General features: G+C 33.8%; 2 protein-coding genes across 2 annotated transcripts in view; one reads left to right on the top strand and one right to left on the bottom strand.

Annotated features, from left to right (window-relative positions):
• LOC107618425 (actin-depolymerizing factor) lies at positions 2,725-5,956 on the bottom strand. Its single transcript, XM_016320482.2, has 3 exons — positions 5,801-5,956; positions 4,480-4,745; positions 2,725-3,247 (listed from the first exon to the last, which is right to left on the bottom strand). The coding sequence occupies exons 1-3, from the start codon at positions 5,819-5,821 to the stop codon at positions 3,097-3,099; spliced, it is 438 nt and encodes a 145-aa protein (XP_016175968.1). The 5' UTR covers positions 5,822-5,956; the 3' UTR covers positions 2,725-3,096.
• The window catches only part of LOC110266910, a 9,188-nt gene continuing 4,382 nt past the window's right edge, over positions 6,368-11,173 (top strand). The window contains exon 1 of the mRNA XM_021111969.1: positions 6,368-6,682. Within this exon, the coding sequence (XP_020967628.1) occupies positions 6,368-6,682 (315 nt within the window). The remainder of the gene's footprint in view (positions 6,683-11,173) is intronic.

The following is an 11,173-nucleotide window of genomic DNA, read 5'->3' as shown; positions in this document are numbered from 1 at the left end:
TGAGATGAAGTATACTTCGAAATACTAAAAATACAGAATATAGATATCTGTAAAACATTTTCAAACGTTCAAATCAATACAAGTAAATTTTCTCATTACTCTTTTCAAATCTTAAAATTTGCCTCCTCTTGTCTATGCAGTTCTCTTTATAAATGAAATTCTATCTATGATCAGTTACTAGTGAACAATTAATTATGATAACAAAGATAAACATTATATTCGTAACCGAATTATAACATTACAATTTACCGAGTTATAAGCGACAGATCAATAATCAAATATATAATCTTTAATATGATTGTTGAAATGATTACTATAGAAGCCAAACAAAATTTAATTTACAAGCCATGTTCTGCCCCTAAATTTTTAATTCACTAGACGTAAACTCTCGTCCGTCGACCAAGAGCCAACGATAGTCTGTGTGGGAGTTCCCCTAAAGTTTTGATATGGAAAAACATGCCAAAAAAATAAATAAAAGAGATTTTTATTTGAATATGTGGTTAAACTTTCAATATTCTTGGGGGAGGTGGGGATTCTGCAAAAGGCAGTGTTAAAAATACTAGAAGGAAAACTTAATTTTATTTATTTATTTTAGGCATTAAAAACTTTGCATTTTCTAATTTTTCTAAGTTAGATACACAACTTTTTCTTTTGAAAGTTCTCTTTGAACGTCAACTTAAAAGTCTTCCCAACGTGAATTCACTTTGTAAGAAAATAGTACTAATAAAATTTGCATTAAAAAAAATCTGACTAGTAGTTTCTGGAAAACAATTTTGTCGGTTGGTGGTCTTTTCTTTAACAAGTTTGTCATGCAGACAAGAAAATGAGAGCTAGGAATTATCACTAGACACTAAATACACACAAGGTAATCGAGCCCTAAGAGAAACAAAGCTACAACAAAATAATGCCGACACAAATCAACTAAAAAATAGATGGGGCAGGCAATGCCAGGACAAAACTGAAATGATCAATTTCAAATGAAAACTATTTTCTTCGTGAATTTAAGTGTTTGCTTGAATTGGCTTATTTTAAACGAGAAAAGTATTTTTGATAAAAAAATAAAATATTTTTATTAAATTTTAAATATATTTAGATACANTACCTTAATTTTTTTAAAAAAAATAAAAGACATTTTTAATATTTTAAAATTCTTTTCAAATGTGAAATAGCTTTTGTCTATTAAAAAATCTTTTTTAAATTAACACAATTTTGTCCTGGCGTTAGGGATCTATTAACGAAATTGACGGCAGGACAAAATTGAGATGATTTTGAAACGTTAGGGACTTAAATAGGACGAAAACGTTGAGAACAAAAACGATACAAAGAAATAAATTTTAATTTTATCCTTCATTAATATCAATCTTTTAAGATACATAGTTATTCAATTATTTTTTAATCACATCTAAGTAAATTACACTTAATCACATTACTTTGATTCTAAATAAATTTATTTTTTTTATAATTTTACTCTTAAAGATTTTTACTCATCATGAAATATTTGTAAAATGACTAGAATCACATTATTTTATTGTATATGTATCATTTTTTTCTCCACAAATTTATGTATTAATCATTCTACAAACATTGTATGATGAGTAAAAATTTTTAAGACTAAAATTATGAAAAAATAAATTTATTTAGAATAAAAATAATGTGATTAAGTATAATTTACTTATATGTAATTAAAAAAATAATTGAATAACTATGTACGGTAAAAAAGTTGATATTATTGAAGGATAAAAATCAAAATTTATTTCTATGTATCGTTTTTGTCTCCAATATTTTTTTGTCCTATTTAAGTCGCTAACGTTTCAAAATCGTCTCAATTTTATCCCACCGTCAATTCCATTAACAGATCCTTAACAACAAGATAGCATTGAGTCAATTTTGAAAGTTAGGGACAACTTTAAGATTTACCCCAAACGTTGGAGACAAAAACGATACTTTACTCAAAAGATAAATACTTACATTTAATTACGTATTATCACGTCAACAAAAATAATAATCTTTTACATTAATTGCATAAATAATCATCTAAAAAAACAAATATAGTTAACTAACTTTATAAAATATTTTACACTATCAGTACATCAAATATTAAATTCTTCTTTACTCACATCATAGAACAATGACTTTAGTTATTACTACCTTGGACCGATGCTTCCAATGGATGATAAATTGATAATATTATCTCAGTGATGCATGCCATGAAACTTCAGAGAGGAAGAGACAAATAAATTTAAGGTTCATATGGGTTCAAGGTGCAATAATGGATGCTGGTGGAGCCATAGGCAATTGGAAAATAATAATAGTTGACCATGCATCCATATTTAAAACCATGACGTATTTGATCTGGAAGATAAGGGGACTTGAAATAAAATACAGCTCAAAGAATATCATATTTAGGATTCGAAAATGATAATTTTATCCTTCATAGTTTAAAATATAAATAAATACAATTTCTAGTCCCAGGCCATTTGTCCAAAAGATAAAGCGGCACTCTACAATTCAAAAATCTCTAATCAGTCCCACACCATTTAAGTAATTGATCTAAGCAACCCTTGTAAACGGTGACCTGCTGATGTGTCTAGAACTGCTTAGACCAATAACAGAAATTGCTTAGATGAGTTACTTGAATAGCTAAAAACCGGTTAGGGATTTTCAAATTGGAAGGGCCACTTTGTCATTCGGAAAAATAGTGAAGGACCAAAACAGACATTTACTCTTTACAAAAAGATGAAATGTTCCAGGATGGAACTAAAAGCAAAGCAAAACCATCATGATGAATAGAGTACAAGTCTTTGATAGAGTACAAGTCAAATTTTCAATATCCATAATGGTATGTATAACTCTGCACCTGAGAAGCATCATGGAAGTAGAAAGGAAGAGCTCTAGTTCCCCCCTGCAATGGGGGTTTCTAAGAAAGGAAACCCTAATCAGCCTTCACAGGTGTAGGTTATTATTTACTTGATAAGTAATTGTGTCAAAACAAACAGAGACCAAAGTGACTTGAGGGAATTAGTCAATATCATTCCCTTCAGACACCCTAAACTACATCACCTAGACACAAGACAAGCTCTAGGCTTGGGTAGATGCTCAGTTCGCGCGCTCTCTAAGGATTTCAAGATCCATCTCTGTTGGGTCCGTTGCTTGTATCTCGTAATGGACGCCCTTCAGCTCCCTCCTGAACCTGTCCTTCGATGTTGCATAAAGCATTTTAGGGCGAATACGAGCTACCGAAGGGGACCTGTAAAATAAACAGCCGACAAAACTCAAAAGCAAAGCAAAGGCCAAACAATTGTGCCAAATTATACAACAGTCACACTTCTTCCACTTTAATGCAAGTGCAGTAAATAGAAGGCAAATATTTTGTAGCAATAACAATGATAAGCAAGTACAAAATGGGAGAGAACCGGATTTCAACATTGAACTGGTGTTTCTTTAATACTGGGAATCTTGCGAACACAGCCAATTTACAAAATAATGAAAAAAATACCCAATAAAATGTCACAAGAAAATTGACAAAATTGTTGAGATGATGGTTTAAATAGTTGACATGTAAACAGCCTACACAATACTCAACGTGAAGCGAAACTGCGAAAGATAAAAGAAAACTATCACACATGATTTTCATCAGAGACCAGAGTTCAGACATCTTGAGAAGAGTAAATAACTAAATATAGAATAAACAACCTACTAGTCAGAATAAGGGTCTCATGGCTGACAGGAACAAATCGGTGACTAAACCTACTCTTCAATTTTTTTAACATGTGCATATTCAAGACTGACATGCCAATCAGAGCAAGGTGGCCAATAAGTGAATATTAAGTCAACTTTATTGCAAGGATACATATGTTGAAGGCCAGAATGTGCATGGATAGTTCTAGCACTTGCAAATAAATCTAGACAGAAACCTAACTCTTGCTAATTATATCCATACTATAAAGTGATTTTTCGGAAAATACTTCTATCATTAATATTGCGTCCCAGTTCAATAAGGTGTAGTCATTGCCGTTCAATAAAATAAAATATAGACCTCTAAAAACATACCTTGATATAGACCCTGGCAAAATTATTCTTCTATCCTATAAAATAAAATAAAACTTGCACATTTACAACAACAACAACAACAAAGCCTTGTCCCACTAGGTGGAGTCGGCTACATTTAAACAAAAAAAAAAAAATATCATCTACCAAATACAGCTCACATCCCATACCAGAATACAAAGTCCTCCAACATTAAAAGATAAACCAACAAATTCCTCTAACCAATGCTTCAATGCACATTTTACCATTTGTTTTCCACTTTACCCATTGAGAGTTTGAGACATGTCCATGTTATCAAAGTGACTATGATGTCCTCTCTGAGTTGTTTCAAACTTTATAAGGAGACTTCCATAATTTTTAGACATGAGTGCAGCTACATCTATAGAACTAATATGCAGCTTCTGCAATTATGCCATGAGATAAGTAACTAACCATGCAATGAAAAAGATTTTGCTCTTTTGACAGTTCTCAGCTGTCACAAAATCGAAGTCGTATACAGCATATCGACAATCGTTCTCAGGCAAGGATGCGGTGAAATCGTCATAGCTCTCAGCAGGGCCTCCAGTCTTTTCAACCACAACCTCTTTCTTATTCTCGTCAATTTTAAAAATCACATAACGGTGCACTTTCTTCCTCTGCAGTTCCAGAAATGTGCTTACACTATGTTCAGCAACGCCCATGCCAGATGAGGCATTCCCCTACGTTGAAGCCACATTACAGTTACTTCTAATCCATTTTAAATTTAAAAGTATATAAAATCACAAAATAAAAGATAGTAAAAAAGAAATTTCATTCATCAAAATGAGCCCTCACAATTAGACTTCACCTATAGAACTTACTGCTTTACCTAATAGAATAAAGGCTGTATATTCTTACAAACTAATGTACAAAAGATGCTCTTAGATAAAATGCTACTTGGAAAGAGAGAAAACTGATTATTATCTGATTTTTCAATCTGCAGAAGTTTATCCAAACAAGATACAAAAACTTCCTAAATGCCCTTTTTCTTATCAATATATAAAACATTTTTCTTAGTAAGATAGCACAAGCACAAGATGCACACGCACTACATTTGAAAAACATCATATAAGAAATGGCAATCATGTGCCATTGATTAACTGATTCAGATAAACATCCCATACAACGGACTTAGCAGGAAGAAAGACATTCCTAAAGTGATCTTTAAGACTCTACGCAGCTTGATAAAAGGGGCAGCGTCTGTTATTTTTATAACCAAAATACAAGTAAAATTCTTTTCATATTCCAGGTCCAATGCAAAACACAAACTACTTACATTATTAAAAAAATTAAAAAAATATATATATAGATGAGAACCATCATCTGTAAAATCTTAATGAGTTTATGCTCAGATCAAAATCGATTGAATTAGATTCTATGTCAGTGAGAGTGACAAAGTAAAAACACATTGTTAAACAAGAAAAAAACCGTCACCACAGAAAATTAGGAACAATCACTAAAGCAGAAAGAGTAGCCAAAAAAATTGAAGTAGCAAGAATCTCAAAATTCTCAATTAGCCATGAAACAACCAACATCTGACATAGATAATCTATAGGTTAATTTTTTTTTCTTTTTCTTTTTTTTTTTTATTTTTAAAGAAGGAAACGGGACAACATTGGATGAAATCGAGCTGATAGCAGCACAGTCAAACGAAGTGAAAAATAAATAAATAAATACATAAAAGGGTAAATAGAAATAAAGAAAAAATAAGAGACGCATGAAGGAGGAAGCTTACCCCTCCCATCCTGAAAGCCATGGTTGCGCAGTCAAGAACGAGAAAGGAAGAACAAAGTAAGATGGGTTGAGAGAGAGAGAGAGAGAGAGAGAGCGAGCGAGCGAGCAACACAGGAAAAGCCGCAGCCACCGAACGGGGAAATTTTTATTTTTATTATTAAAAGGAAAAGAAAAATCTAAAAAGTAAAGTAAAGTAATTGTAAAACCAAAGGAAAGTAAGAAAACAAACAAGAAGAATGCGATCAATGAAAGAAACAGCGTGCCGTGTCGTTTTATCGGATTTTTTATTTTAATAAATAAAATAAATATAATATTCATCAATATAATATTTATCAAAATAAATAATTTTATTAGTATTTACTTATTTAAATTCTCTTGCTAGATATGGTACGTTAGCGTGATACGTGTATATCTTGTTTACAATGTAAATAAGATATACACATCATTGTAAACGAGATAATAAAAGACAAATATTCAACATCTATAAAAGGATGTGTAATTCTTGGTATTTTTTACACACATTTTATATTCTTTTTCTGTCTCGTTTTTCTCACAAAAATAAAGTTGAATGGCCAATTACAATCCATTCATAGTTGTGATTGTTTATCCCAATTGTCGAATGAGCAATGGCGACAACGAGGTGACATTTGAGTATCAAGATCCGATATTGTTTCGCACTCAGCGTGTGGAGACGTTGTCGGATTTGAAGAGTTTCATATTGAGCAAGTTTGGTGGTACACAAGCGAGGGAGATAGGTAGGGTGGGGTATAGGTTGCTAGCACCCATGGGAAATGGAGTCTTCCGGTTTCGACTATTTCAACTTCAAGAGGATGAGCATGTGCGACTAATGTTCGACATTCATGGGAGGATGATAGTAGAACAGGTAATGGAGTTGTCCGCCGAGGTGGATCACAGTGGTAGTGGTGGTTCCATACACGAAAGGATTAAAAGAAGAGAGAAAGAGGTTGACAAAATTAATCTGAGATCCGGAATTAAGCTGTAAACAACTTCTATATATAGGCACGGACAGGCCATATCTCGTTTACATTATAAATGATACCACGAAAACTCTAAATCTTAATAAATCTACTTATGAAATAATAAAATTAAAATTGTACACATGAAAAATAAATTTCATACAACAAAACTATCTAAAATTCTAAATAACTACCCAAAAATTTCAAATTATCTTTCTTAATATAATAATCTAACCCACCCTAATTCCTAACCTTTTACCACCACTAAAATTTTTTATTTCCAACTCTCATCCACATCTAGCACAACCATCAGTGCCACCATCACCACAACCACCACCACCATCGCCTCCTTCTCTTTACCACTACCACCATCATCCCCTTTTTTTCGTCGATGAAACCTTAGGTTGCATTTGGTTTGCATTTTCATTTTCTTTTTTCATTTTCAGTACTTTCTGTTTTCTAGATTTTGTAAAGGAAAAAGTAAAAATAGTAAAAATAATAAAATCCTATTTTCTGTTTTTACCTCATATTTTTACTTTTTTCACAAAATTCAGAAAACAGAAAATACTAAAACTGAAAATAGAAAATGAAAATGCAAATCAAATGCATCCTTAAAGTTCTCAGAAAAAATCATCCTCAAGGACAAAAAAACTGAAGACAATGCTCGTTGACAAAACTGAATCAACTGTGGTTGGATGCCATTGTAAAAAATTCTCACTCTTGAAACTGATTTTGTTCGAAATAGCCTCAACGAAGGAGAAGAGGTGCCTTTAAAAACTCCTAAAAGCTTTGAAGTGTTTAAGATACTTAAGTCCTAATTACAAGAAGAAGTAGTAGTTTGAGATTAAAAGGGAGATTTCAGAGCCTATTGAGATGCAGTAGTAGTTTGAGATTAAAAGGGAGATTTCAGAGCCTATTGAGATGCATTGGGTGGGGCCATCGTGGGATGAGAGGTGGATAAGGAGGAGCTGGCATTGATGAAGGCTCCTACCCTAACCCCTCTTTCATTGTCATTGGCTATTCCTCCGCCATTATAATTCCTTCCTCTCCAACTCTGACTCTATCCACCTCCTCCCTCCTATTGTCCGCTACTACAAATTCTTTGTCGTTGGAGTTAGTCATAGCCTTGTTTGCATCACCCTCAGCCACTATTGTCACTCCCTCGTCAACTATAACCATTCTCTTTGCCGCTATATCAGTCTCTGCAACCCTGTCACTACCATCTCTCTTTACTGCCAATATTATTGTCTCTTTTGATCCTCTCAATCAATATTAGAAGGTTGTCATACTCTTTACATGCTCGATGATAAAAATTATCAAATCAAAATAAATTTTTTAACATTGAGGTCTTTGATTAAATTAGTCTTTGATAGTTTTATGGAATTAATTGTGCTGCTTATAGTATTTGCAGTGAGGACAAAGAAGGAGATAACAGGTGAGGGTAATTAGGGCTCGAAAAAGAGTATTTTGGCATTTTAAGTAGCTTTTAGTGTTTAAATAGTTTTCTCATACGGAGCTTATCTTCATGGGTATAACTTCAATTCGTTTTTTTGTGGATAGATTTGTCAACGTTCAAAACTTTCATAGGTAAAAATGATGGTTTACTCTAATTTATAATTTAAAGTTTATAATTTAGAATTTAAGATTTAAAATATAAGATTTAGGATTTAAGATTTAGGGTGATCGATGATAAACAAAATTTATCATGCCGATATAGAATTCAATAATGGATATAATCGTGAGTATAGTCTAATCGACATTCAAACTTCGCATCAAACAATCCTACAATCTATAACCGAGAGTACTAGTCCCCCGAGTCGTCCTCCCTTGAATTGCTAGAGCATGCATCTTATCGATTAGGAAGCCTTGTTGTGGTTCTTTTGAAGGTTTAGCAAAATAAATGGCAAACAAGCAATCAATTTATAAAAGACTTGGCCTAGGGTTGGCATTAGAAATTCTATCCTTATAGTCCCGTCAATGATGACAACAATTAGGCCTTGCTTCATTTAGTTAACCCCTAGGTATAGAGGAAAGTCAAATGAGAGTAACTAACTTGAGTCACAAATCCTAGTTTTTACCTTAGGAAAATCTAGCTTTAGTGCACTCCAAGTCAATTAGCAATTTCTAATTCCAAATCAACAATTGACATAAACTATTCAACTCTTTCTAATGACTCAAACCCTATGCCAAGTAAGAAACTTTTACTCCATAACTAATGTTGGCATTTTATCAAACAATTGACGAGCAAGGATAAAAGGCATAGTAAAAAATGAGAAGGAAGTAGAATTGAAAGTGCTTCAGCACAAGGAACTAACAACAATTAACAAAGAACAACAATGGAAATGAACTTCTCAAGAAATTGAAATAAATCCAAAACTACAAGTTGAATCTAGGATCTATGAGGATTGAGCAATTACAAGCACTAATTGAGATTGGAGAAGAAGATCTATAACATGAACAAGTGAATTGAGAATTGCAATGGATCTCACCAAAGTATGATTGGAAATTCAGAAAAGGGATGAAGATGAACCCTAATGAGAGCTTGGAATCTCCCTCTCTCTCTACCCAAGAGTGTAACTAACAATAGCCAAAAAAATCTAGACCAATCTAAAATGAGCCAAAAGTCCTTAACCCTTCAACCCTTGGTCTTCTTAAGCTCTTTCCGCCAAGGCACTTCCCCCAAGATGAGATCTCCAACTGTCTCCACGCCCAGGTCACGTGACTTCTAAAAAAATCATGTTCGAGCATCGGCGCGTACGCGCAAAGCACGCGTGCGCGCCACTGGGGCATCTTGCAATGTGAGCGGAGGTGCAGCGTACGCGTGTGCGCCCACGGGGGTTATGGCCTAGCCGCTACACAAGCCGGCTCGTGGCTTGGCTTCTGGCTTTGACTTCTAGCTGCGCAATCCACGCAGGCGCGCCAAGTACGCGCACGCGCCCTTGCTGAAGTTTCCAAAGCTCAATTTCTCATGCTCCTTTCCTTCGCGCCCATTCTCCTTCTCTCTTCCGGTTCATCCCTGCCCTATATTCTGAAACCACTTAACACACAGGTCACGGCATCGAATGGCACCAAGAGAAGATTAGAAATATATCTAATTTTAGTGCAAAATAAGCATGTTTTCATCCATGAGGCAAAAGTTAGGAAAGGAACACAAAGTCTTGTATTTTCATATGAAAAGCGTGTGGAATCATTGATAAAACCCCTGAAATCGATACAAGATAAGCCCTCAAAATGGGGTTTATCAATCGACCAGCGGGAATGAGTGAATGATCGGCAGTGGTGAGTGATTGGTGGTAATGGATGAAATTATATTGTTGAGACAAAGGAAAAAGAAGTAAAAAGGGATAAAAATGTAATTTCGAAAGAATAGTGGATGAATAAATAATCATTTCTTATCATGAAAATATTTAGATGCAGACAAATTTATTCATAAAAAACTAAACTCAAGTTGTACTCATGAAAGATGGGTTTCGGTTGATAAAAATATCAAAACTCTAGAAAACTATTCAAAAGTTTCAAACTACCCCTCCCAATGTAACCTTACCCAATTTCCCAACTATAATCTACTTCTACCATACGCCACACTTTAATTTTTCTCCACCACACACAAAAGCTCATATCGAAATTCTTTCTCTTATTTTCCCTCACCTTTCTCTCCTTGCTCACCCTCCCAATGATATGTCGCTTTAATAATCATGTCTCTATTGTATGCTCTCCCTGCCTCGTGTTGTCGTGCCTTTTCTACCCTGCCCTTGAGCCATCGTGCCATAACTACCCTGCCTTACATAGCTGAGTATAGCTCACTGCTCGCCTCTGCTCCGTTGACTTGGTTTTGCTTTTCTATAATGTATTTTTTTGCATAATGTATTTTTTTCTGGGACATTATTGCCTATGATTACTTGTTCTAAAAGGTATCAATGCCTTGTTCTACGATGGCAACAAATGAGTTTCAACATATTGATGTGAGATAAAGTTGTTAATGATTTATCATGTTTTCACCTTCCATTATTACTTTACTTTAGTTGTTGATACTCGGTAGTTGGTATCCTAGTGCTGATCAATGCAGATTTAATTAGGTTCATTTGGTTGGGACCCAATAATTATTTCTTAATTAGGTGAAGTTGGCTATTTTTTATTGACTCCTTAGTGGGTTTGTTCCAAAAATAATATAATAAAACTTTTTCAAATATACCAACAAAGATTGGTCAAAATGGTAAGTGGCTCAGATTCGTTTAAGCAAGTCTCAAAGTTCGAAATCTAGTACATGCATTGAAAGACTCACCCACAATAACCAAGTGCCCGACTCGAGGTTAGATCTGGATTAATCAGGGCGAAATTTTAAATACTAGGTGAAAAATAAAAAAAATTAAAAAGTTCAAATTTTGATATATTCAATT

This window comes from Arachis ipaensis, chromosome B09, assembly GCF_000816755.2.
Source record: "Arachis ipaensis cultivar K30076 chromosome B09, Araip1.1, whole genome shotgun sequence".
Classification (NCBI taxonomy): domain Eukaryota; kingdom Viridiplantae; phylum Streptophyta; class Magnoliopsida; order Fabales; family Fabaceae; genus Arachis; species Arachis ipaensis.
Note: the sequence above shows the minus strand (reverse complement) of the source record. Positions and strands in the feature narration are given on the sequence as shown.

Excerpts from the sequence above, each read along its gene's own strand:
- LOC107618425 (XM_016320482.2), bottom strand. The coding sequence starts at position 5,821 with ATGGCTTTCAGGATGGGAGGG. Across the intron at positions 4,746-5,800 it reads TGGCTTTCAGGATGGGAGGG|GGGAATGCCTCATCTGGCAT; the intron begins GTAAGCTTCCTC and ends GCTTCAACGTAG. Across the intron at positions 3,248-4,479 it reads AAAATCTTTTTCATTGCATG|GTCCCCTTCGGTAGCTCGTA; the intron begins GTTAGTTACTTA and ends TTTATTTTACAG.